The sequence below is a fragment of the Euleptes europaea genome, chromosome 1 (assembly GCF_029931775.1).
Source record: "Euleptes europaea isolate rEulEur1 chromosome 1, rEulEur1.hap1, whole genome shotgun sequence".
Taxonomy (NCBI): domain Eukaryota; kingdom Metazoa; phylum Chordata; class Lepidosauria; order Squamata; family Sphaerodactylidae; genus Euleptes; species Euleptes europaea.
In genome coordinates, this window is record NC_079312.1 from 56,610,796 (window position 1) to 56,636,945 (window position 26,150).

Here is a 26,150-nt window from a genome sequence, read left to right on the forward strand (position 1 = left end):
GCATTGAGCAACTTGGAAGGCTTTAAGAGGGGAGTGGACATGTTCGTGGAGGAGAGGGCTATTCATGGCTACTAGTAAAAATGGATACTAGACATGATGCATACCTATTCTCTCCAGGATCAGAGGAGCAGGCCTATTATATTAGGTGCTGTGGAACACAGGCAGGACAATACTGCTGCAGTCATCTTGTTTGTGGGCTTCCTAGAGGCACCTGGTTGGCCACTGTGTGAACAGACTGCTGGACTTGATGGACCTTGGTCTGATCCAGCATGGCCTTTCTCATGTTCTTATGGAAGAAAAAAGCAAGTTGCCAGTCCTTATGATTCCAATCAAATGTATAAGAAGGTCTCTTGCTGAGGACTCTTCTTTACTTTGGGGGCATCTCGGGTCTGGTCTAAATGTTACATTTAGCATGTTGGTGCAGTTTAATTGTGATGACTGCCACATGTGTAGAACAGTAAAGACTGTAACATGTTGTGTGGCAAGTTCATGTTTTAGACTTTTTTATCATGATAGCTTGTAGAGTTGTGTCCCGCACACCGCCGTGTCTACTGTTAGATTTCCAACAGTAGTTGTCAAGTTTGTTTCCAAAGGTTTTGCCCTTGTGTAGTCTGGCTACAGTCTTACTGTATTAAAACCTTTGGAGTGCAGTTCATCAGTGCAACAGTAAATTGTTATGCCAGGGCTTTGAAACACAACCATTAGAAATCCATTCATTAAGACAGCTTGGCACACCATTTTACTTGTTTATTTCCTCATGGCTCAAGGCGGCTTACAAATCATGAATTAAATTAAAAACATGCAGAATAAACTAAAACCACAAATAACCCCGCTCTCCTCTAAAAAACTGCCTGTACTTAGGGTTTCTAAGCCCCCAGTAGGTGTGTGGAATCCTCCATCCCTGGTCCTGTTCACTGCTGCCAACCACTGGAAGCAGCAGAGGGAGAAAAATTAAAAAGAAAAAATGGTCTCATCTACTTATAAGAAGTTAATTCCACAAAATTCCTGATTATTCCTAAAGGTACCTGGAAATGACAAAAGTTAGCTCTAGCAATCACTGGAAACTTATGGAATTTGCAGTGATTCCTAGAGCTACCTTTTGTTACTTCTGGGTACCTCTAGGAATTGCCAAAAACTCTAAGGTAAGAACTTCTTGTAAGTAGACAAGGCCTTTTTTTTCTTTTTAATTTTTCTCCCAGGATGCTGCCCCCCACAACCCTCCCGCTAGTTGCCAGATATCCTACCTGTAGTCTACATCCCAGGCAAATAGAATGGCTGTGCAGCATTTCCTAAAATATTCTAGAGACGGTGCTTCCTTCACCTCCTCAGGGAGCCCATTCCACAGAGTGGATACCACAACAGAAAAGGCATGTTCTCTAGCTGACACCAGCCAAACTTCCTTATGCAGGGTGAACACCTGACAGGTGGCAACCTGAGGACCTCAACTGATGCACAGGGACATATGATGCAGCCAGACAAATGATGTTGCATCCCACATGGACATAATGCAAATATTCAGAATAACGTGGGGGGGGGGGGGAATGTCACAGTATTCTTGAAATAGATTCCTGTAATGACAAGGTAGGAACTTAACATGCCAAACATGTGTGATATTCTTTACAAATAAATACAGATGTGGTATGAAATTAGAGTCCTTTGCATGGGCTTAGACCAGGCCTTAAGATTTGACAAAATGATATTTTGCCTTTCATGTGTAAAGAAGATGGGAAGATGGAAATGATCTGAAAAGATAGGACCCTCCCTGCAAAAGCAATTAGCAAAAGAAAAAAAAACAAATGTTGATTACATGTGACAGCAGGGGCATCTGAGGATGGCTTCCTAAGCCTGGTCCAGTTCCCTAAAAATCATCATTGCCCTTAATTAGGGTTCCCCTGCCTCTCCTTCCCTCTCCTTTTTGCCCACAACTAAAGACTTTGCCAAAAAGTTTTCAAATACTGTAATCACAAATTAGGGTTGCCAGGTCCCTCTTCGCCACTGGCGGGAGGTTTTTGGGGCGGAGCCTGAGGAGGGCGGGGTTTGGGGAGGGGAGGGACTTCAATGCCATAGAGTCCAACTGCCAAAGGGGCCATTTTCTCCAGGTGATCTTTATGGGCTGGAGATCAGTTGTAATAGCAGGAAATCTCCAGGTATTACCTGGAGGTTGGCAACCCTATCACAAATGCAAATTAATGCAGTGAATTTGTATATAATGGGCCCATTTGTTTAAATAGCATACACAACATCAAAAAAAACTTCCTGATACACTGTAAAATCCATATTCTCTAGAAATACTAGAATAATGATAACCTGAGCTGATTTCCCGTTGTTCAGCTGTTTTAGCTACTTTCTCATCATACCAGATGACATGTTATTAATACCAATTTAAAAGATGTAGAAGAGAGATGAAAACTTCCCAAGGCCACTCTATTGCTGATTGCACGGGGGTAGCCGAGTTAGTCTGTTATAGCAAAATAAAACAAAATTTCAGTGGCGCCTTCAAGACTAATAACATTTATTTTAATATGAGGCTTTGTGAGTCACAGCTCACTTCCTCAGCACCCAATTGCTTACTTGCCAGAGTAACCACAAAAACGGGAGAGCTGAAAAAATGTGGTATATTTAATTCTCCACAATAAATAGCTATCTGTGAAGCATTCACCAGCGGAACAAGAAATTCTCTCCTCTGCCCTCAAAAAGCAGGTCCCCAGTTACATGCTTTTATTTAGGAAATTATTTTGTTGTAATTTCTAAAAATTGAATTATTTGGTATCGTAAAAATAACAGATACAGATATGGGATGGGATGTTTCAATCCCTTTTATCCAGACAGTGATTTTACTACATGGTGATCCTTGTGGGACAGCAAAGAAAAGGATCTCAAAGGCTCTCGTGATACATAATTCACATACGCAGCAAATCAGATGAGCACGTCATCTGTTCCCAAGTAAACAGAACAAGAGTCTGGACTCCCCGCTGTTTTCACACATTCCTGCTCTTCTTTCTTTCTGTCTATCCTATTTATATCACCCCTTTCTTCCAAGGAGCTCAGGACTGTACACATATTTCTCTCCCTCTCTACTTTATCCTCATAACAACACTGTCAGGTAGATTAGGCTGACAGAAAGCGACTGGCCCCAAGTCACCCCCAGCAAACTTCATGGCTGAGTGGGGAATTAATCCTGGATCTCCCCAGTCTGAGGGCTTTTCCACATGGGTTTATTCTGTCAGTTCTGGCCCCATACTGCTTTGGTTTTCCCCTGATTTCTGCACGCATTTTTGTGCCTTTAGGTTTTGCTTAAATATTAATGTGTTCTTAACCCACCCCCCTCGGCTTTTTCCTGGTTCTTTTGAGACCATTTTTACCCATATCTTTTTCTGGAAGTTGATTTTGAGTTGCCTTTTCCCTCATGCATAATGTTTCTGTCTATTTTCATCGTCCTTCCCCCTCCCACCTACCTCCAGCCCATTTTTCAGTGACTGGACTGTCATCATCATCAAATCACTCTCTCTCCTACCCCCGCCCTGAAGAAGAGTGGCTTTGTTTTCAATTTTTTTAAAGGCATTAAAATATCAATATATTGATATAGCATTGTAATGATAGAAGAAGAAGAAGAGGAAGAGGAGTAGGAGTTGGTTTTTATATGCCGACTGCCACTTAAGGAAGAATGAAACCGGCTTACAATCACCTTCCATTCCCCTCCCCAGAACAGACACCCTGTGAGGTAGGTGGGGCTGAGAGAACAGAGAACTATGACTAGCTCAAGGTCACCCAGCTGGCTTCATGTGTGGGAGTGGGGAAACCAACCCGGTTCTCCAGATTAGCATCTGCCACTCATGTGGAGGAGTGGGGAATCAAACCCGGTTCTCCAGATCAGAGTCCATCGCTCCAAACCACTGCTCTTAACCACTACACCATGCTGGCTCTCCGGTTCTCTTAATTCCCAACTTTCATTTAAAACACAACTCTAAGACTCTAGCCCTTTCCCTTGCGAAGATATGCCTTTTTCTTATATCTTTGAGAGAGAAGGAACTAGAGACTTACTTTAAAAAAAAAAATGAAAGCTGGGAATTCAAGGAACCTACTAAACCTATCATTACAATGTTATGTTAATATTTTAGTTTTTTTTAAAAAAATGCAGCCATTGTATCGATATAAGCATTTGACAAAATAAAAGGGGGCGCTGTGACGCCACCGATAATGCCACCAACGATGCCAGCACCCTTCCTTGAAAATCCTGATTATTTAAGGTACATGCGAAAAAAACATAAACTGACTCCACAACTGTGAAAATGCAGAGGGATAGCAGACATGCAGAAGCACTGTACCCAAACTGATTCCGATGCTTGTGGATAGACTGCTGAGAAAATCAGGAATAAGTTATCAGTAACTGCTACATTGCTATAGAGTTAAAACTCTTCAGCAACACAAAAAAACTATGGATTAAAAAAGAAAAACAGCAAAGAGCCCACCAGTGGTAAGGGGAGAGGGGAAATCGCAAGCATGGGAGGAATAAGTGGGAAATTGCTCTGTGTGGAAGCTCTGTGGTGCTGTGAATGCCTTTGCATTTGTAGAGGCAATGAGATCAAATTGGGAAATCATACCCACACAGAAGTAATCTGTATTGGCTCTACTAAAGATCCCCACGGGCCTGATTTGAAGAAGAGCAATTGCCTCTGGCCAATGCCGCAAGAGCACCTCCTCAAACTTTCTGTTTCAAACACAGCACATAGATAGCAAAGGTGACTAATGCTTGCTGCAGCTTTTCTTTACAGTACAAACTTAATAGATAATAAATACCCAGAAGACCAGGTCCATACAGAGGGTTAAGTGGGTTTTACATGGGTGCTGCACACAAGGAGTTTTCCACTACATCTCTCCATCCAAAACCACAAGTCTGATGGTTTGCAATTTAGCCCAACCAAGGCTTGCCTAAAATAGCTCTAAGTATTAATCCCACATTCATGAAAGAAGTGATCCCCAAGAGGAAGATGCATCCCTGCCTGCAATCCACCCCCAAACGTAAACATGAGGCATCAAGAAGAGATGTGCTGGCATCCTCTGCACATTCACAACCTCCTGTTTGGACATTTGCTTTGCCTCTCTGGAAGCCGCAGGAGCCACAAGCTGTTTGTGGTGAAAAGCAAGGCCTCTTTATTCTACCCAGTGAAAGCCAGCCAATAAGAACAGTGGCATTTTGTCTGCCCTGCTTCCCTCTGGAACTGGGGACTGCTGAGACCACATCCAAAGGGAAAACATATTCAGAGGAGTGTCTCCAAAGCTCATACAACCAACTAAGCACAGGGATGACTGCTTTTGAACCCGCCCCTGCAGATGCCCTTTGAATAGCAGTTTGACTATCACCTATCCCATTCAGTTCCATGGCACAGAACGCTCTGTTAAAAGGCACAGGGGCCGGGCAGAACTTCTTCATCTGGCAGCTGGCAGCCTCAGCTGAGCATGAGTAGACATGGAATGGTACACGGAGATGCCTTGCCATTCATCCCTGTACAAAGCCGAAAGAGACTGCAGCTTGGCTTAGTGCTGCAGATGTTAAGATCTGTTCCTTTCTTCCTGTTCCAGTCCTTTCCAGATCTCCCAGCTTCAAGGTCAAACTACTTATTATGTATGAGATCTATGACACAGTCCAACCAAAAGCAGAGTTACACCCTTCTTAGGACACTGAAGTCAATGGGTTTAGGACGTGCACACTTTTGTTTAGGATTGCACTGGGGATCTCCTAAAATTTTCTTGATCACTAAAAAGCAAGTGCACGGGGACACAAATCAGAATAGGGTTATAGCACCAAGGAGGTGAAATTCTCTCCCTCATTTTCTCAACAGAAATCCCCAACGGGGTAAAAAGCAGCCGAAACTTGCAGTGGGAGAGGGAAGCACTTTCAATAGCATCAGCTGGGAGATGAAAGTAATTTCTATTGGGCAAATGTGCAGGAGGAATTGATTAATACTCCCCCCCCCATGCCATGGCTCCGATCCAATTTGCCCCACTCCCTTTTCAGATCTTGCAAATGAGATGTAATTTTGTCCTCAGAAGAATGAGTTTTTAACCATGCCTCATATTGCACAGGTTTCACCCAGCCAGGATGTTGAATCCTCTTGCATATGGGAATGTCATCCATTTCTCCGTACATCCTGACAACTCCATTTAGGTATGTATACACAGAGTTGGATCCAGATGAGATGTTCTCGTAGGTGCAATGACGTCCGCCCATGGAGTGTGATTTTCCTGCCTTTCCTTCCCATGGCAGCCCAAAATGTCCCCGAAAATGCTATTCCTGGGGATCCCCTAACCCTCAGGAACAGGATTTCAAGGGACATTTGGGAAAAATCACATTCTGTGGGTGGAAGTCATTGCACTGCAGAAACGTCTGGTCTGGCTCCAAGCCAAACATCGCACGAGTATATATCCAAACACTATTTCCCCATTCAGTGAAGGCAGAGGGCAAGGATTGATTTGCCAATGTCTGCTTTTGCAGCAATCAGTTCTTTAATTCTTTAGATCGTTTTTTTAAATGCTTCAAATCTAGGCATTGGCTGCTCCCTCTGAATTCTACCATGTTTCATTAGAATTGATTTTTAACTGGTTTGACCATTTTTTTGAGGTTTGGGGCCACTTGCCAGATGAGGGGTTCAGTTTTAAAAGGGGACACTTTTTCTTCTGGTTAGTTTCCTCTATTTACCTATTTGTTACGTATTGTGCACACACCTGTTTGTGTACTGAGTTGTATGGAGAAGGAAGTCTCCCCCAACTCCAGAAGCTTCACTTGACTCCACTGTAGCCCTGTTCACAATTTATCATGAGCACACTTTCAATCTGAGTACAGCGTACATTTGATTTTTTTTCTTTACATGTTGTGTTGAGTAATTTTCATGTTACATTCCACACATGTACAGCTGAACATGTGACCAAAACCACAAATTTTCAAGGTACTGGTCCCTGGTTTCATTTGCAAAGTAAATGCACGTTGGCTTTCTTACAAACAGCTGCATGCATGTGTACATGTAGGATGGGCGTGCGTTAGGGTTGCCAGGTCCCTCTTTGCCACCGGTGCGAGGTTTTTGGTGTGGAGCCTGAGGAGGGCAGGGTTTGGGGAGGAGAGGGACTTCAATGCCATAGAGTCCAATTGCCAAAGTGGCCATTTTCTCCAGGTGAACAGATCTCTAGCGGCTGGAGATCAGTTGTAATAGCAGGAGATCTCCAGCTAGTACCTGGAGGTTGAGGAGGAGAAAATAGACACCACTGTACTAGTATCAAAGGATAAGAAATTCAGTACAGGAGGTTGGCAACCCTAGAGTGTGTTCAATGTAATGTGAGAACAGGGCTAGCGGTGTGCACATAACCTGAAACCAGGCAAGACAAGGCAGAAAGAAGCTGCTGGTGTGCAACAGTACCCAATAGGGTTGCCAGGTCCCTCTTTGCCACCAGCAGGAGGTTTTTGGGATGGAGCCTGAGGAGGGCGGGGTTTGGGGAGGGGAGGGACTTCAATGCCATAGAGGACAATTGCCAAAGCGGCCATTTTCTCCAGGTGAACTGATCTCTATCAGCTGGAGATTAGTTGTAATAGCAGGAGATCTCCAGCTATTACCTGAAGGTTGGCAACCCTAGTAGCCAATGGGGTTGCTTTAGGTTGTGGCTGCTGAGCCACAGGCCAGCCTTGCAGATACCAACTGGCCTGCCCACAACCCAAGTCTGGGACACAGAGGTACAGCAGCAGCTCCTCTGCAGGCCAGCCCCAACACTAACAACAAGCTTTAGCTGCAGGATTCATGTTGCAGAAAAGAAAGGCAGATACAGCACACTTTGACAGCTAGAACTGAAGGAAGAATCAAGACTTGGGGGTGTCTGACAGTCAGACCACCCTCCGCCCTCCGCCCTCCCTAATGGGCACACTTCCACTTCCTTCAAATGGCCTGCTCAAGGAGACAAGCTCTCTCCCCTTGCCTCCCTCATTTTCTATGGAGGAAAAAAGAAGCTGTTTATCTTCTGCAACCTGGCTTACAAAAAGTGCCCATAATGCTTCACTGCCACATTCTCTTCAGCAAAAGCACAATAGGAAGGGGGGAACCACACTGCTTTTCCACAGAGAACTTGTGGGAGGAAGGGAGGAATTGTTTCTCTCCCTTCGCATTGAGCTTTGTAGTAAGAAGCAATAGCAAGGTGCCACTTGTACCTTCTGCTTAAGGCCAAACTCCTTCATTTATCTGCATTCTGCGAAGGGAGAGCTCAGCCGTGACTACAAATGATGAGCTTGACTAGTATGCCAGCCAAAATATCCAGAGTCCTGTGTGAGTGAATCTAGTGTGTGTAATGTGAATGTCTCAAAATGTGCCACTATGGGATACTGTATATGCACAATGGGCAACTGTATTTTCTGGACATTTAACTCCTTCTGTGAAATCATGCATATTGTGGTAACCTATATGTAACCACGGGGTGTTTTTTAAATTCCGTGACTGTTCTTGCTTTGCATGGATTTTCCATTCTCTGTAGTAGATTTATGGATTGTCTTTTGGACTAGCAACATCCAGCCTCCTTGTTCCCATCTGTTAAATGACAAAGATTTTCTAGAATGTCTTCTAAACACTTAAATCCTCAATAACACACTTATACACAGGTAGCTTGATATGTAGGCTGGAAAGACCTCCTTCATTTAGCATTCAGTTCATACTTGTGACATATTTGGAATCTTATTTGTGTAAAGATGATTTGTGTTGGCCTAATATCATGTAAAGATGCAGTGCTGGGTGGCAAGGAAGTTGTAAGCACATAGAAGAGCTATAACCCTTAAATGATCAAGAGTCAGTTTACTACCACTTTACCACCAATTTGCTCCAGGTGGTAGGTTTCCACCCTTTGATCATGGTAGAACCACTGGATTCTGTCCCCAGCACTCTGACCAGGTTTATTGTCTTCCAGGAGCTCACAACATGGCAGGTTTTATGCATCCTGTATGTGAGGATCCGTCCCCTCGGGCCCCGCCTCTTAGCCCCGCGGCCTGGCCGGCTTGACTTGGAGAGGGCTTCCTTTGGCCTCAGAATGGGCCTTCTGAGAGGATTTCCTTTCCTCCTCTTCAGCCCACGGTCCGTTCCTGCTCCTCTGAGCCACACCGGCTCCAGGGACGCCCGGCACCGCTTCCTCCCTGGCCTTCCACCCCCTCCCCGTCATATAGCCAGCCAGGCCCTCCAGGGTTCCGCCCCTTTCCCATCTCCCCTCCTGTCTGACAGGGGCTCCACCAATCAGCCCCTGGCAGCTCCGTCCATCCGCCCTCCCCTTCAGGAGGGCTGCGGCCCCGCCCCAGCTGATCGGCGGCTCGTGCTCTGCCGCTCCCACTCCCGTCCCTTTGCCCCTCCGGCCCTTCCCCGCCCAGCTCCTCCTCTGCCGGGGGACTTCGCCCAGCGCCTGGGCTGGCGGAGGTGTCGCCCCACAAACCCTGTCAATGCCGGGCGGCGTTGCCGCATCGCCCGGCCCCAGCCCTCCCGGCCAGGCCGGCAGTTCTCCCGGGGCTCCCGCAGGCTGTGGCACCGTCGGCCCTGCCCCCTTTTCCCCATCTGGCTTCGCCTCCTCCTGCCCGGTAAGTGCGCCGCGGGGCAGTCCCGCGCCCGGGGCTAGCCTGGGCGCGGGACACTGTATCTCTGTGTGTAAAGTGGCCAGTAAAAATCCCAAAATTCCCTATGCGTTTCGCCAAGAGGCTTCTTTAGGGCAATCTATAATATATAATACGTAATTACATTCCTGAACTTACAACAAAAGTTATTTAGTTAAAATTATGTAAGTAAATAAAACATTATGTTAAAAGTCAAAATACAGGTGATACCATAAATTATCAACCACATACAAAACCGCTAGAGCTTATTCTGTCCTTGAGATTGCACAATGGAAAACAGATGAGAAAGAAAAAATGTCCCTGTCAGAAAGAGAGTTAGATAAAGCTGTTCAGCGCCGACAGGTTTTGGCTCAAAACACGTAGGGAATTTTGGTTAAGAGACACCACATAGACGCATTTGAAAAGTATCAAAATAAGTTATCCTCAAAGGTCATCTGCCTATTGCTTCAATAATTTACAGCAAGCCTTTGCAAATTCATTACTGAATACTTTGGGTGTGTGTAGTCCCCTCTTGGCATGTCTTAGGTAGAAGCTCATATTGACTACATTCTGACTGCTAGATTAAACCGTTTGGAGTATCTTAGGTGACTCTACATCAATGTCTCTAGACTGAGAATTTGATCATTTTACACCTCTCACTGGTGCACCATTTTTAGTTCTAGCTTCCATTTTGAAAGGAAAGCCTGTAATTAGGCTAGCATCGCATTCTCACATAATTCAAATAGTATACCGTTTTACTGTCTTCTAAGAATACATCAGATATGCTAAATAGCATAGTTAGTGCTGCATCTCAATGATCACTGCACTTCCCTTGAGCCAGGGTTCATCAGGGCCTTATCTCAGAATATATCTTCAGTACCGTAACTCCTCACTAGAATATGCAGGAAAAACAGAGTTTCACTTACCTGTAACTGTTGTTCATCTGGTGGATCTTCTATGCAGGCACACACTGGGGACTGCGCAGGCGCAGGCCAGCCACGGATAAGATTTGTCAGCTTCTAGCAAAATCTAAGAGAGTGCTCCCCCTCCCCTTGGGGCATGCAATCAGTCACATGACCCATCAGTCACATAACCCAAGGGGGAGGGAGCACTCTTCCCTCCAGTTCTGCAACCTGCCGCCACGGAACCAACCACCCGTCTAGGGGAGAGGTCCCACAGTGGGGAAGGAGGGAGGGATGTGTGCCTGCATAGAAGATTCACCAGATGAACAACAGTTACAGGTAAGTGAAACTCTGTTTTTCATCTGCCTGGCTTCTATGCAATCCCACATTGGGAGAGTAGCGAGCTCGCTTACCAGGACGGTGGGTGTGGGACAGTCACCGAAATAAAGACTGCAGTACGGCACATCCCATGGCTGCATCTCTTGCTGAGTCCACATCGACAGCATAGTGTCTCATAAACGTGGAGGGCGTGGACCAAGTGGCAGCCTTACAGATGTCCCAGAGATCTATCTTGGAAGAAAAGGCGATGGAAGTCACATACGCTCTGGTAGAATGTGCCTTAATCATAGGAGGGCATTCTTGGTGAGCAAGATCATAGGCCAATTTGATAGTTGACGTGATCCACCTCAAGAGGGACTGAGGAGAAGCACGACGACCTTTACGGTGTCCCCCAAAGCAAACAAAAAGGTTGTCATCCTTATGGAAATTCTGAGACCTCTTAATGTAAAAAAGGAGGGCTCTTCGGACATTGAGGGAATGTAACGCTCTATCAGCATCGGAGGATGGGTGAGGGAAAAACACAGGGAGGACGATGTCCTGGGTAAGGAGATCTTTGGCTTCAATACCACCCTATCCGAGTGGAACTTAGTATAAGGAGGGGAATGTGACAGCGCTGATAAGTCGCTTACCCTCCTTGCAGAGGTAATTGCAACCAAAAAGGCCGCCTTAAATGATAGTAGAGCCATTTCACAGGTGGCTAACAGCTCAAACGGAGGTCTCATGAGCTGTGAAAGACTAAGGATAGACTCCACTGAGGAACGGGCGGAGTGACGGGAGGATACAAATTAGTGAGACCTCTCAAAAACTTTTTGGAAAGGGGATAAGAGAAAATGGCTCCGACAATGGGATCGGCTCCGACGATGGGATCGGCTCCAACGAGAAGAACGGCTCCAACGAGCGGATCGGCTCCAACGAGAGGATGATCGATGTCTACGAGAGACGGATCGATTCCGACGGGCGGATCGACGTCGAGAAGAGGATCGGCTCCAATGGGTAGGGCGGCGACAGTGCAAAGCAGACCGACGCCGACTGGATCTGGATGAAGCCTGGCTTTGAGAATGGCGTCGAGAAGACGATCGATGCCAAGGCCATTGGCCAGGTTCAAGATGAGACGAACATTTCGGTGACTCCACTTGGACCTTGTCAGCCGACTGCCGGGAGTCTTGGTGGGTGTTCACATGAGGGGGTGGCTGAAAGGCACCCTCCTGGAGCTCTGCAGGTTCTGCCCGAGGCCCTTTATCATCAGGCCATGGGGACTTTGGAAGCACCGGAGGCACATCTTTGTAGAGATGAAGGAGGTGCTCTTTGAACTCAGCCGAGTCTTCCTGGGCCCTGCTCGGACACGGAACCAAGGGGGTAGCCAGGGAATGAGGAGGCAAATCCTCAATAGTAATGGGCTGCTGCGCAGCTGCTTCGGAGGCGAGCGACGCCGAAGGATGAGACGACTTGGCCTGGGATCGGCGTCGAGGAGATGCCGAGGGTGACGCGGCCATCTTGCGAACCCAGAGAAGGAAACTTTGCCGGACAAATAATGACCGACGAGGGCTTTTTAGACGAGCCACCCCGCTCGGATTTTTTTGTTGAGGGTCCCGCTTCAGACTGTGTCTTACCGGACGAAGGACCAGGCTCAGCAGATTGACCTCGTGGACGAAGAGACTCTTTGTAAAGATGAGAAAGCAGGCGAGTCGACCGAACCCTCAGGGCCTTGTTGGAAAGTTTGGAGCAACTTTTACAAGTTGCAGGAATGTGGCCTTCCCCCAAACAAAGGAAGCATTCAAGGTGAGGATCAGTTTTCGCCATCTTGGTACCACAAGAGGTACATTTCTTGAAAAGTGGAGCTTTCTTGGACTCCATGGCTAGAGAGGAAGCTAACACGTTCTCTCTCTGTGGCAGCAGAAAGAGAACTGGAGGGAAGAGTGCTCCCTCCCCTTGGGTCATGTGACTGATGGGCGGGGAAATTGCATTCCCCAAGGGGAGGGGGAGCACTCTCTTAGATTTTGCTAGAAGCTGACAAATCTTATCCGTGGCTGGCCTGCGCCTGCGCAGTCTCCAATGTGGAACTGCATAGAAGCCACACAGATGAAACAGAATTCCTCTGAACATGTGTGCCCTTTTCCACCTCACTGAGTTATTTTTTACCACCAATGCTCGCATACCTGAAATTTGTGTGGAAGGCAGCATGCCTTCTTTTATCTCCAGCAGCAATATTATTAAAAATTAAGTACTGATAACTTATTGATTACAGTACTTGCTCAAGAATTGCATTTGTGTCTGAAAATCTCAAAGATCACCACACACTTTCAAGAGCATTTAAATGGTCCTCGGCAGCTTCATTTTACTGAAATGCTCACAATGTCTTATGCTCGACCCAGAGTATCTCATAAGCATACAAAAGGTCATCAATACTATTCAGAAAATCAAGTCAAAAGCAACAAGAGGACTGAATGGAAGCCATTTTAGGAAACCAACCGATTTTAAGAGAGAACTCTTAATGGCAGGGTTAAGAGGCAGTGCTTAATTTCTGAAATGATTAAGTCCTGTATTTCAAGTCTCCCAGAAATTAACATCGCTTTAACATGATCCTAAATGTGAGGCCTTGTGGTTAGTGAGTGGTGAGAGAAAGACACTCTTTACCTGTGAGAGTAAAATCTTTTTTTGGGGGGGGGGGGATTCTGCTCCATTCTGTCCAGAATGAAACTGGTACTGAGAAACAAGTTCCAAAGCTAACCCCTAACTCAAATAAAACATTGTTCTCACAGAACTATTTTCTTTCAAAGTAACATGGGGTGTCATATGGTTCCAAGCCCCCCCCCCCAGCTAGAACTGGAATCCTCACCACTCACACAGTTCTTCAGAGCAAGCCAGGCAACTAGCCGCTATGGAGTAACCGGAATAGCTGCTATACAAGGACCCAAAGGTGTGATTTTCCAGAATGAATGCAAGAGAAACTATAAATATTGCTCCCCTATAAGGAAGAGCCCCGTGGCGCAGAGTGGTAAGCTGCAGTACTGCAGTCAAAAGCTCTGCTCACGACCTGAGTTCGATCCCAAAGGAAGTTGGTTTCAGGTAGCCGGCTCAAGGTTGACTCAGCCTTCCATCCTTCCGAGGTCGATAAAATGAGGACCCAGCTTGCTGGGGGTAAAGGGAAGATGACTGAGGAAGGCACTGGCAAACCACCCCGTAAACAAAGTCTGCCTAGGAAACGTCGGGATGTGACGTCACCCCATGGGTCAGGAATGACCCGGTGCTTGCACAGGGGACCTTTACCTTTTATAAGGAAGGTACACTTTGCTACAGAAGAAGCCCACCAGAATATACAGTCATGTATGCAAGGAATTTTCCACCATTCTGAGTTCATTAATCAAATTGCTGTTTTACCTTAACACTCCTTCTGTACCTGCAATCTATAAACAGAACTTTGCCTGTGCCTCCAAGAGAAATGACACCCCAACTAACAAAGGTTTCAAATCATTAGTGATGATAGTGTGCACAGCCAGAAGTGTCTTTAAACCACCTGATTTCTCCAGGGCACGTGGTCTGCCGTTTAGAGTCACTGATCCTCCCTGTCATTTTAAACTCCATCTCTCAGATCAAGCAGATCTGGATGAAAGCCAAATACATCGTAAGGAATATCTTATATCAAGCTCTTTAGGAATGGATGGTCTCCTGAGCTCATATAACACAGTCCTCCATGAGGACATTCCAATTTTTTGTTGCTATGTTATTTCATCTGTATGCCAGTTTAAAAGCCACTTCAAAAATTGCCCACAGTTACTACTTATTTTGTTGAAGGAACATTCGGGCACTGTGCAGCACACAAAAGGGTAACAATATGCCAGTGGGCTGAAACACCTGTTTGCTAAGATAGGGAGAGGATGGACGAATCCTAGTGGGTGCAACTATGTCCTGGTCCAAAATGGACCTTCTGGCTGCAGACTTCTCTCTTAATGGTTTACACAGCAACTGTGAGTAGCTGGGTAAGAGGGAGACAACAGATGCAAAATCCTCTTGGCACTGAGTGTCACAGACAGACTCACAAGCGAGGCACTCAGAGCAGAAGCTTTATGCCGAATGAAGCGTAGTGTAAAGGTTAAGAGCAGTGGTTTGGAGTGGTGGACTCTGATCTGGAGAACCGGGTTTGATTCCCCACTCTTCCACATGAGCGGCGGAGGCTAATCTGGTGAACTGGATTTGTTTCCCCGCTCCTGCACACGAAGCCAGCTGGGTGACCTTGGGCAAGTTACAGCTCTCTTAGAGCTCTCTCAGCCCCACCCACCTCACAGGGTGTCTGTTGTGGGGAGGGGAAGGTGATTGTAAGCCGGTTTGAGTCTCCCTTAAGTGGCAGAGAAAGTCGGCATATAAAAACCAACTCTTCTTCTTTATCCCTTTATTCATGTCTAATGGAGACTCTAAACTTTAGGCCTTAAATACACTTACTTGGCAGCAGTAACATTGCTTTTTCTTTCCATGTGTTATCTTAACAAGCCTTTTCACTTCACTTGTTTTTGTTGCTTGTGTTCCCAATGCATCTGTTTCTTTTATGGCGTTTTAACAGCATTTATACATTATATGTCATGTTTCCACTGTTTATGCCATTTATATGCAACTGATGCAAAACCAGGTTTCATTTTGACAGTAATAAGGCTATTCAATTTTGTCTGCGTAGACTGGAAAAACAGACTGTGGTTTTGTTCCAATGAGAAAAAAGGCTATGTTAGAAACTGGGATTTCCTAATCAAAAAAGTGCATTCACAAAATTCAAGTGACATCCCTATTTGATAATAAAGAACACCGAATGCTGTAGTCCTTATATCCCTGTAAAAGGGAGAGTTAGTGTGCTTGAGGAAGGCAGCATTTCATATTTGGAAGGACAGTTTCAAAACTCTGCCTAGTACGGAATCGAAGTTTATCATATACCTATCCATCCTCTCCTTGACAAATTCCAAGAAAGAAAATTCTTCCACATACAGTTTCTGCTGTTGCCATAATTCCCTATTATTGAGGAAGCTCTAGAATAACCCATTTTCCCCTTCCTGTAGTCTGAACCGTTTCTTATTGTGTCAGTGAACAAGATAAACAATTTTGTGTCCTCTTTGTTCTTTCATGCTCTTAACGTATTTGAAAATGTCGATGCCCGCCCTCCTTAACTTTGTCCCCAAACTCAACATACTAAGTTCCGTCACTTTTTCCTACTGTAACCTGCCTTCTAGATTCCCTGCCTTCCTCGAAATTTACTCCTGAATCCTTTCCTGGTTTTGAATGCCCAGGCTAGAACTGCAGGAGCAGGCTTGCATAGTGCTGATTATTGCTTCTGGAACGCTGGACCCAATGGTTTTAAAGTCACATAGGACCTCTTGGCTACAGAACATGATGTGTGAAAGAAGGGGCAGGAGGAGATGAGGGGAGCCACATAACGGCGTTACAGAGGCAGGTTTTGTAGAGCTCTGCTTACCTCAGACATCTTGACACGTCCTTCCAGAAAAGAGCAGTCAGCAGCATTGTGGGTACAGATGTGGCGATATTTACACCAGTGGCAAGGGAAGGACCCATTCACACAAGACAGGCAGCTACAAGAGAAGAGAGCAAAAGCCACGTGAATATTTATAGATGCAACTCACATAGCCAGGGCGTGTTATTTTTCTGAAGTCACAGGATCTCAACATGCTTTGTAGATTGAGACAATTTACCCACAAGTTCATGAAAGAGAAAAAGGCAGCAACAGTTGGACAGTACAGGGGAACACCGGGAAAGGACAAGAATTGTGGAAAAGTTTGAGGAGGAGGAGGGGGAGGAGGGGGGAGGAGGAGGAGGAGGAGGAGAAGAGTTGGTTTTTATATGCCTTTCTCTACCACTTAAGGGAGACTCAAACCGGCTTACAATCACCCTCCCTTCCCCTCCCCACAACAAACACCCTGTGAGATAGGTGGGGCTGAGAGAGCTCTAACAGAGCTGTAACTTGCCCAAGGTCACCCAGCTGGCTTCCTGTGGAGGAGTGGGGAATCAAACCCGGTTTTCCAGATCAGAGTCCACCGCTCCAAACCACCGCTCTTAACCACTACACCACGCTATTCAGCATTCCTGTGTTATGGGGAGGAAGAGTGGATTGACAAGCATCCTGATATGGCTATACCATAAACATCATCCCAGCTCCTGTGACAAGTGCCGAAGGCGCTTAAAAAACGTTTGACCTTTTTGTATCTGAGCCACAAGATGGCGCCAGGGGAAACATATTTACCCCTAGGATCAACAATGAAGAATGCCAAAGATATGAATGTCCCCTACAGGGTCATCCATGACATTATCTGCAGCATTGTGTCCTTAGTACCATGTCGGAGCAAATGAGGTCAGTGCGGAACGAAAGACCAGAGCACCCCGGGGTCTAAGGCACCACCTCCAGAGGTTGCATAAACAGATTTGACAAACGTCACAGCTTAAGACTCACATTCCTTAAGCCCTGTGCCAACCGCTTTCTTCTCCCACATGAGGCCCCACAATGCATTCCATGTGGTCAAGCTTGCACCCCCCCTCCCCTGACCTCTCAGCACTGTTGGGATCCTTTCCTCACTATCCATTTCTGCGTGGGTTGAATCACAGACTTTGTGAGCTTTATTTTTGGATTTTATAGAAGGCAATTTTAATGAGCAGACAGCAAAATAAGAACCCTCCATTGCGAGAAGCAAAATCCTTGGGTCTTAATTCAGAGTCATTCATAGGAAATGACACAATTACTCAAAGCTGGGTCAGATTAGCATTTCAGGACTGTAATGCCTTTCATTTGGTTACACAGCCACATATGCAATCCTTTCTCTGACTTCCTGTGCTACCCACTCAGGCTGTTTATGGGTATGTTCTGTTCCTCCAGTCTCCCTAGCTTTCTCTATGCGTACACTTGCATAGTTTTTTTCCCCTGTTAACAGTCTGTCTGCGCATCCTGACCAGTTGACACCCTCTCCTCAGCTCTTACAATCCCTGGCCAGCAGTTGCAAACCAGGTCTATATTTTGAATTGCACAATCGCTGAAGGAACTGGCAGCATGAGCTCTTCTCATGACTTGCTCCCATATGAGCTGAGACAGAGGCTAAGAGCTCTTCAAGGCCTTCCTTCTTAGTGAACAACAACAGAGGCTTTGGAAAAGCCGTCTCCTTATGCGCTTCGGCTCTCACTGCCATTTATCTGTTTTGGTTAACCGAACCTTTGTTGCTTTTCACACTGTGGGAGACAAGACTCCTTTGCTAGTCTTTCAGCCTATGGGAGTTTCAGATACAAATCCAATCTTCCTCTCCTGCCCCACTCCTTTCCTCTTGGGGGGGAACTCCTTGAGGCCTCAGTTAACGAGGGGAGGAGATTTTCACTTCTCCCTGATCCTCCCCTTCTTTTCAAGGCTGCTCCTTTTCTCTCTTTTGGGACCAGGAGACTCAGCCTGATGCATCCTCCTCAGCCCCTCAGTTCAGCTAGGAGGATTTCCACAGGCTTCAGCAGATTCTACAGGCACTGCTCATCACCCCCCCATCCTTGACAGATTCCCCAGTTAACTTAGTCCAATGGTCAATGTGCCATCTAGACCTCCATGTGACACCGGGTTAGTTGCTAACCCTGATGCTCACACTCTTACAATGGTTCCTCTGCACAGATACCATGTCCAGCTCCCCTGCTTGGCTTCTGACCCCCTTTGTGCAGCCTGGCATCCAGTGGCATTGCCCAGATATTTGGCAGTGGTATCTCCAGGGCAGGAGGTGACACAGCTTATACATGAAAATCCAACATGGATGCATTGTGAGGGAGGGGTACAGGTAAGTGGGTTAGAGGCTATCTGTGGGTCCACAAGGAGAGCCTCTGGGGTCCAGACAGAGCCACCAGGCCACAAACTGCCCACCCCTGTCCTATGAACTTTTATGTATTACAAAAGCAATTCCAGTAACGATCTGGAATTTGGAGGTGGTCTGGACTATCAGGACCTGATTGTTGATGAGCAAAAGCAATAAATACAGAGCAAGATTTCCACATCTAAAATTCTGGATTGCTCCAGAGCCAATATAAATATCTTCACTGTGTTGCTAGGTTTTATTGTTTTCACACATTATAAAAGTGGTTCCCTGAATGGCTGTGTTTAGCCAATCTAAGCCTGAATTTGTGACAGAAATGTAACTTGGGAATTGTCCCTCTGCCCCAACTCTCATCCAGCTGAGCCCTCATTTAGACCTCAATTTCTGTCACCATTCATGTGTATTAGAGACAGTATTAGAGACAGACCTATTCACATTAAAGCAAACACAACTCAATCCAACATGTCACCAAGATATTAGTGAATTGGTTAAGTAGGTGTTCTCTTCTAATGCAAGACGTTTTAATTAACAGACAATCAGTCTTGGCCAGCACAGGACCCCGTAAGGATCATGTAGGGCTGCAAAAAATCTTTGTGTTGAGACCTCCGCATGAAGCATTTCTTAGGCATTGCCTATGTTTACCTAGAACATTCACAGGGTAATCCTAAACAGAGTTACACCCTTCTAAGGCCATTGACTTTCATAGAATAGAATCATAGAGTTGGAAGGTCCCACCAGGGTCATCTAGTCCAACCCCCTGCACAATGCAGGAAATTCACAACTACCTCCCACACACACACCCAGTGACCCCTACTCCATGCCCAGAAGATAGCCAAGATGCCCTCCCTCTCATGAACTGCCTAAGTTCATAGAATCAGCATTGCTGACAGATGGCCATCTAACCTCTGCTTAAAAACCTCCAGGGAAGGAGCACTTACCATCTCCCAAGGAAGCCTGTTCCACTGAGGAACTGCTCTGTTATAAAATTCTTCTTGATGTCTAGATGGAAACTCTTCTGATTTAATTTTAACCCGTTGGTTCTGGTCCGACCTTCTGGGGCAAAAGAAAACAACTCGGCACCATCCTCTATATCAGTGGTTCCCAAACTTTTCGGCCTAGCACTCCTAAGGAGTTTAGCTACCCCCCTTTCATGATTGCAGCCTTAAAGTTCCATACAACTATTGTAATTTCCACATCACAAGCTACAACATGAACAGCACTCCCAAAGTGAAATGCAAGCCTGCCCCAGAAATAAACACTCTTCAGTCTTAAAGCTGTGGTATCTACGTACATGCAACAAAACAAAAGGTCACTGTTTTTTTTCTTTTGTTTTCAAGGCAGTAGTGGCTTACTTTGTGACCTTGGTGGTAGCAAAATGTACTGCTAAGCCAGAAATGCCTGACACAAAGGCGACCCAGTAATATTGTCAGCCCCACAGAGCTATATTGTGCTGGCAGAGGTTTATAAGAAAATATAAAAGAAAATTAGTATTTTTAATAAAGCCAAAATATACAAACCCATACGTTCTTTCTCTTCTGTAGTAAACACCTCTTGGAAAGACCTTCTGGGAAGACCTCCACATTTAAAAAAAAAACAAAAACTCAGAGAAGCCACTATTAATTTAAACTAGGAAGTTCTGAATTCTCATGCTCCTGCATTACCTTTAACTTTGTCTTTCGAATCAACATGTTAAAAATTCTTTCTTTCCATTAATGGTCGACTTATTTGACCTAAGGTCTCAAGTTAGACCATGCTAAATTGTTGTTGTTATATTTCTATGTATTGTAATTACTACTTTATCTCTAAATTAGCCCTTTAAAAATTCTTAGCTCCATCATAAAAAAAATAATCTTTTCCTTCCATGTAATCACCACCAAGAATTTTGCCATGGCTAAAATAATCCTCAGATCCTCGTTCTTTAATAAAAGCAGTACAATCTTCGTTTTATCAACAGACGCTTCCTTCTATCAACAGATATTTAAGTGAATGAGAACAGAATGTTCTCATTCACTTCCTCAATCCATATCACTGCACCATAAGTTACGGAGTTATTTTAGCCTGAAATACGGCCAGTGCTGAAGGGACACACCAATTTTCTCTGCTCCCCCAGCTGAAAATTAAGCAGCTGAAACTTCCCCCATTGTTCCATCTCTGCAGTGGGAAAAAGCATACCTGTTGGATTTCTACTAATTATGCTATTGTTGAACTGAAATTGTTGCTTTAATTGTGTTCTGTTTTCAGTTGATAGCCACTCAGGAAAACCTTATGGAACTTAAGCAGGCCATTCGAATACCCCTTCTACCCCTTCAAGAGTCAACATACTTTGGAAAGAACTGGGACAAAGTCATACAGTGAAACTGCAGCAGTGCAAATGCGGGCTGATCTCTTTGAGTTGAGCTAGGCTCACGGAAAAGCACTCAGGAGACTGCTTCACCTCCAGGTATAACTGCAGCCCAACCTACAAGCAACGAGCCTGCAGTCAACCCAGTCTGAGCAGCTTCACTGTGGTTTGATCAGGTTGGGTTGAGCTGCTTCCCACACGGTACTATCATCAACACAATCCATTCAGAGAAACTGGGCGCTTCACTGTGCCATCATTGTGTCTGTAGAGTGTTAACCAGCAATGTTATTCTGAATTGTAAAAGGCTTGTTGTCTTAAGGCTTCTGGGAGTAAATAGCAGATACTTCAGAAGCTCGCTGCAATCAATTTGCTAAACATTTTGTGGATAAAACTGCTCTCATGTGATATAACTTAGATGCCACATTATCTATAGATCTTTCGAATGTTCCTGGGCTTCTATTAGTCTGGTTTGTAAGAATTCTTTCCAGTTGGAAAGGAGGCCATGGACAGAATATTTGGAGCAATAAGGACTACTACATGCTTATCAGACCCATGTCCCTCATGGTCAATTGAATCTGCAAGAGGTGGAGAGTCCTATGGATGACAAATATCATCCATGTATCGTTGATAGAAGGGTCAGTTCCTCCCTTCTCTAGAGAAGTTGTTAGGCCTTTACTGAAAAATAATCAAGTTTGGATCCGGCTTACTTGAACAACAATGAGCCAGTACTGAACCTGCCCTTTTTGAGCAAGGCCTTGCACAAGGTTGTAGCCATGCAGCTCCAGGCATTTCTGGAGGTATGACCGTCTTGATCCCTTTCAGATCTAGCTTTTTCCCAGAGCAGAGTACTGAAACAGCTTTGGTCACTCTGATTTATGACAAGGAGCGCCATATTGGAGAAAGCCAGTTTGGAGGAAACCGGCATGAACACTTTCTTAGCAGCTACTGCTGCTGTTTGGAACTCCCACAGTATATTGTGGAAATTTACTTCTTTAGAGGCCCTCCAGCATCAGCTGAAAACTTTTTTTTTTAATTTCCAGAAGGCTTTTTTCCCATTGCATTTTATCCCGTGTGTGTAACTTTAAATGGCTGCTATTATCTATTTTTAACACTTTTGTACAGATTTTATTGTAAGCCTCCTTCAGTATTTATTTTTAAATGGAAAGACGGGGTATAAATTTGCTAAGAAAGAAAGCTAGAAATAAAAACGTAGATATGTGTAAGGCACCTACCTATCTCACCAATCTAGGCATGGGAACTGTGGCTCAGTCTGCCTAGGAAGGGAGCCTGTAATACTTATCAATGTCGAAGTCTCTTTCCCTGTCCACTTCTGAAACTTAAGTGACCCAATAATTTCTTGCTTAAAGTTTCATGCACTGTTAACTACATATGGCAGCTTTTCATAGCTGAAAACACACGAACAATTAATAGGCTGCTTGCTGGAAGTTGTTCCCCCATTTCATTGACATTTTTATTTCCAAACAAAAGGCCAGTACATGCAAATATATGTACTGAGACACTCTTCATGCAAGTGGGGGTGGGGGTGGAACTGATGTGGACGCAACCAGAGAATGTATTTGAATAACTCAAGTTCCACCATTATGAATAAAGGCTACCAATGATTAGCATAGCGTACGAGGCAAAATATTGCAAATGGGCAAGATGTGAAGGAGTAAACCATCCAGCTTCGAAGCAAGAGAAGTAAGGTTGGTAGGATACACAGGGCCTGTACCTCACTGATAATGTCTCTCCTGCTTCAGTCTATTGTGAGATGTAACACATGGCCCCTTAACTACTAGTTTGGCATGCACAGTATCAGTCTGCAGTAGCCAGCCATCACAGAAACTTTAAATAGCATATCAGAACAAAAACAGTGAGAGAACCAGGCCTTTTGCTGGGATAACATATTTAAAAAATTAGGTTTATACCTTCTCTCTTTCTCTCCCTCTTTCCTTTCACTATCAACTGAAAATTACAAAGTTTTAATACTTGGATAATTAGCTTGCAACATACAAATTATAAGAAGATTTGCTATGTTATCTGAGGCATGGGATGCAAAAAGTGACAAGTGTGCATACAGTCTGTCACAGACACTGTGTGAGGGCTGTTAAAAGGGTGCACCACCCCTGGATTTCTACGTCTGATAAGACCGTGAATAAGTTTTAATGTGTGTGGTATCTCTTCTGCTTCCCTTATCAGATCTAGGTAATGAGAGACCTAGGGAGACGGAACCTGCTAAGATTTCCCTTGTTACCTCCTGCCAATGGAAATGAGTAAGCATATATACCTAAGGCCTGCTCTCCATCTCAATCTGGATAAAAGCCTGGTTGGGGAACTTCATCTGAACAGACTCTAAGATTTATAAGGTCTATCTCACTTTGCTCTCAATATACAACCAATAGCTAATCAGTCACAAATGAAAAGGCTGTGTTTGATTGAAGGATGTTAGAAGGCTCCACTTTAGCGGGACCCGGTCTTATCAGTTGGATCTGGGACTTCACTTTTCTTTTCTTTCTTTTTTTAATTTTGGCAGGGAGAACAAATGGCAGCTTATTCAAAATATGAATAATTCTTTGTTCATACAATCAGCTGCGCATGCTACTGCCTCATGTACAGAGTGCAACTGTGAAATTATGCTTGTCTCTATGCCTGGAGATTCCCAAAGCATCTGCCAGTAACTCTAAAGAAGTGCATTCAGTTCATCTGGGTACAGAGAGACACATGAGATGCACCAAAGGATCTATAACCTCAGCTTTCTATCTTCATTCATTCATTGTGCTCATATGGTTGGTCTTACTGCAATCATTATCATCATGTGATTTGAGAGGGTTATCATGTGAAAGATATAATGTGGCTCAACACCAAAGCCTGACATGTTCTTAAACCAAAGAGATTGAATAGTTCTGGGCGAATAAGTGGATGCATCCTGCCAAGACAAAAAGATCTGCCGGCCCTTTCATATACAGAGGAAATTAGACTTCAGAGTTACATCCCCATCTTTGAAATGAATCCGGGAAGCTCTTTCTGTTGGAGCTATCTCATTAAGCAGTCAGTAGGCCTAAGCAGATATGGCTGCCGCTCCAATTAATATCTGCTGTTTTATTCTGAAAGTTTATCCTCATATTTTTAAAACAAATGCCAAGACATTGGAGTGCAGCATGCATCTGCCCAAGGGGGGGGGAATGTGGGCTCAGTCGTTCACCTCCAAAGGAGGGGGAGCCCAGTGAGATCCCCCCATTCTGCCAGAACCCCTAAGAACAAGGCAAAGTCCGCATCTTGTCTATGTCTTGCCAAGGCTGGGCTTCATAGCATATTTGCTGGTCGATCCCCTCTATCCATGTGTCATTACTGACTGAGCTTCAGTGGCACGTTGTTTGGCAGCATGATGTGCCATCTGTGCCATTTCTCTTTCCTGGGGGTCATCAGAGTTCACTGTCATCACTTTGATGCATAAACATAGTTCTTGGTAACTGGAAGGTAACAACTCCTACTTCACAACTCACAGAACACTAGAAAATAAAGCACTTCCCCTGTCCAACTGGTTCAAGATGGCCCAACACAATATTCAATCTTAGAACAAATATTACACAACCAGCTCATCTACCACTGGTTACTCAAGATTACTTCACTACCAACATCACAAGCAAGCAGCATTACCAGATCTTTCAGTAAGCAAAGCTAGAAGCTCAACCACGCAAATGTAATTCAGCAAAGGGTGCCTGGGGTTTACTGAGAGTAACAGTAGAAAAGAGCAAGAGTCCAGTAGCACCTTAAAGACTCACATAATTTCTGGCAGGGTATGAGCATTCATGAGTCATAGCTTACTTCTTCAGATATCTACTGCTACAGACAGACTAACACAGCTACCCATCATGATCTATGAGAATCACAGGTTACACAGGGGAAATGTTTTACACCTCAACCACAAAATGGTACTCAAAAGCATAATAAGACCATGAGCTGCTTGGATAGGAGCTTTCTGAAAAACACTTTCTTTGGTGTTAGATAAATAAAAATAATAATGACAACACCTACCAATCTTAATTGAGACTATTAGGACCACTTCCCGTGATATTGCCTTCAATTCTTCCATAATTATACAGATTCGACAACACTGGAAATTGCTGTCTGTGGATCTGGAATGTTGCAAATTAATGATTCATCCTTGCACTGATCTGAGGACAGGTTCATCCGATTTGGCAGCATGCTGGACATGAACGGTTTCCATGCAAGCAGCACTACAAAACCCCTCTAAACTCTCAAAGCTTCATGGGAGTTTTTTTTTTTTTAAGGGCAGAACATGATGCCATCTACTGTAAGAAAGCGGAAAAAGTCCAACACGCGCCAAGTTACAATGCTGAAAGCACATCATTCAATAACGTTTAACAGACTATACAGCAAGAAGCCAAGACAGGAATGGTGATGTTACAGTCACATTCTCTCCTCTTACGAAAACTTAAACATAAAAATATTAACATTGCTAGGAGTATTTAGCTGTCTCTATAGACACCATCATGAACATAATAAGATACCAGCTGACTATCTATATAACTGTGAGGACAGTATTATTCTAGAAGGATGTTTTAAGGATAGGTACTTCAATGGCAACAATGCTCCTGAACAATATTGCAGTCCCACAAAACCATACCCAGCATGGTCTAAGGTTAGAGTATTGGAACAGACTGGGGAGACCTGGGTTTAAAAACTCACTCAGCTGACAAGTTCACTGGGTGATTTGGGGCCAGTCCCTCTGTCTCAGCCTAACCTAGCTCACAGGGTTGTTGTTGCGAGGATAAAATGGAGTGAGGAATCTTGTACGCTCCTTGGAAGGGTGGGATAAAAAAAAATGTACAAGATCAGTAGAAAATCCCTAGATGCTGCCCTGTGGAGCTGCTACAGTTGCAGATGAGATTATTGGAGTGACGCATCCTGCTAGTTTATAACCTGCTCAGGTTTACAGAGGCTTCTTTGACCCAGTAACCTCAATTACACAGACACAGGGTATCCCGACATATGGTAATCCCCACTGCTTTGTTCTTTCTCGTTTATCCTCAGTTGCGCTCTGGCTTCCTCTGATGCCTGGCCACTTGCTCTATGGGCCCTCACGGGTTCACTTGTGGATGTATTTACTGCTCAGAAATGAC

General features: G+C 44.8%; 1 protein-coding gene across 4 annotated transcripts in view; it reads right to left on the bottom strand.

The window, feature by feature from the left end:
- The window catches only part of PLXNA1 (plexin A1), a 366,161-nt gene that overhangs the window by 122,190 nt on the left and 217,821 nt on the right, over window positions 1-26,150 (bottom strand). For all 4 annotated transcript variants that reach the window (XM_056853406.1, XM_056853393.1, XM_056853399.1 and 1 more), the window contains exon 9: window positions 16,295-16,409. In XM_056853406.1, coding sequence (XP_056709384.1) covers window positions 16,295-16,409 — 115 coding nt within the window. The remainder of the gene's footprint in view (window positions 1-16,294; window positions 16,410-26,150) is intronic.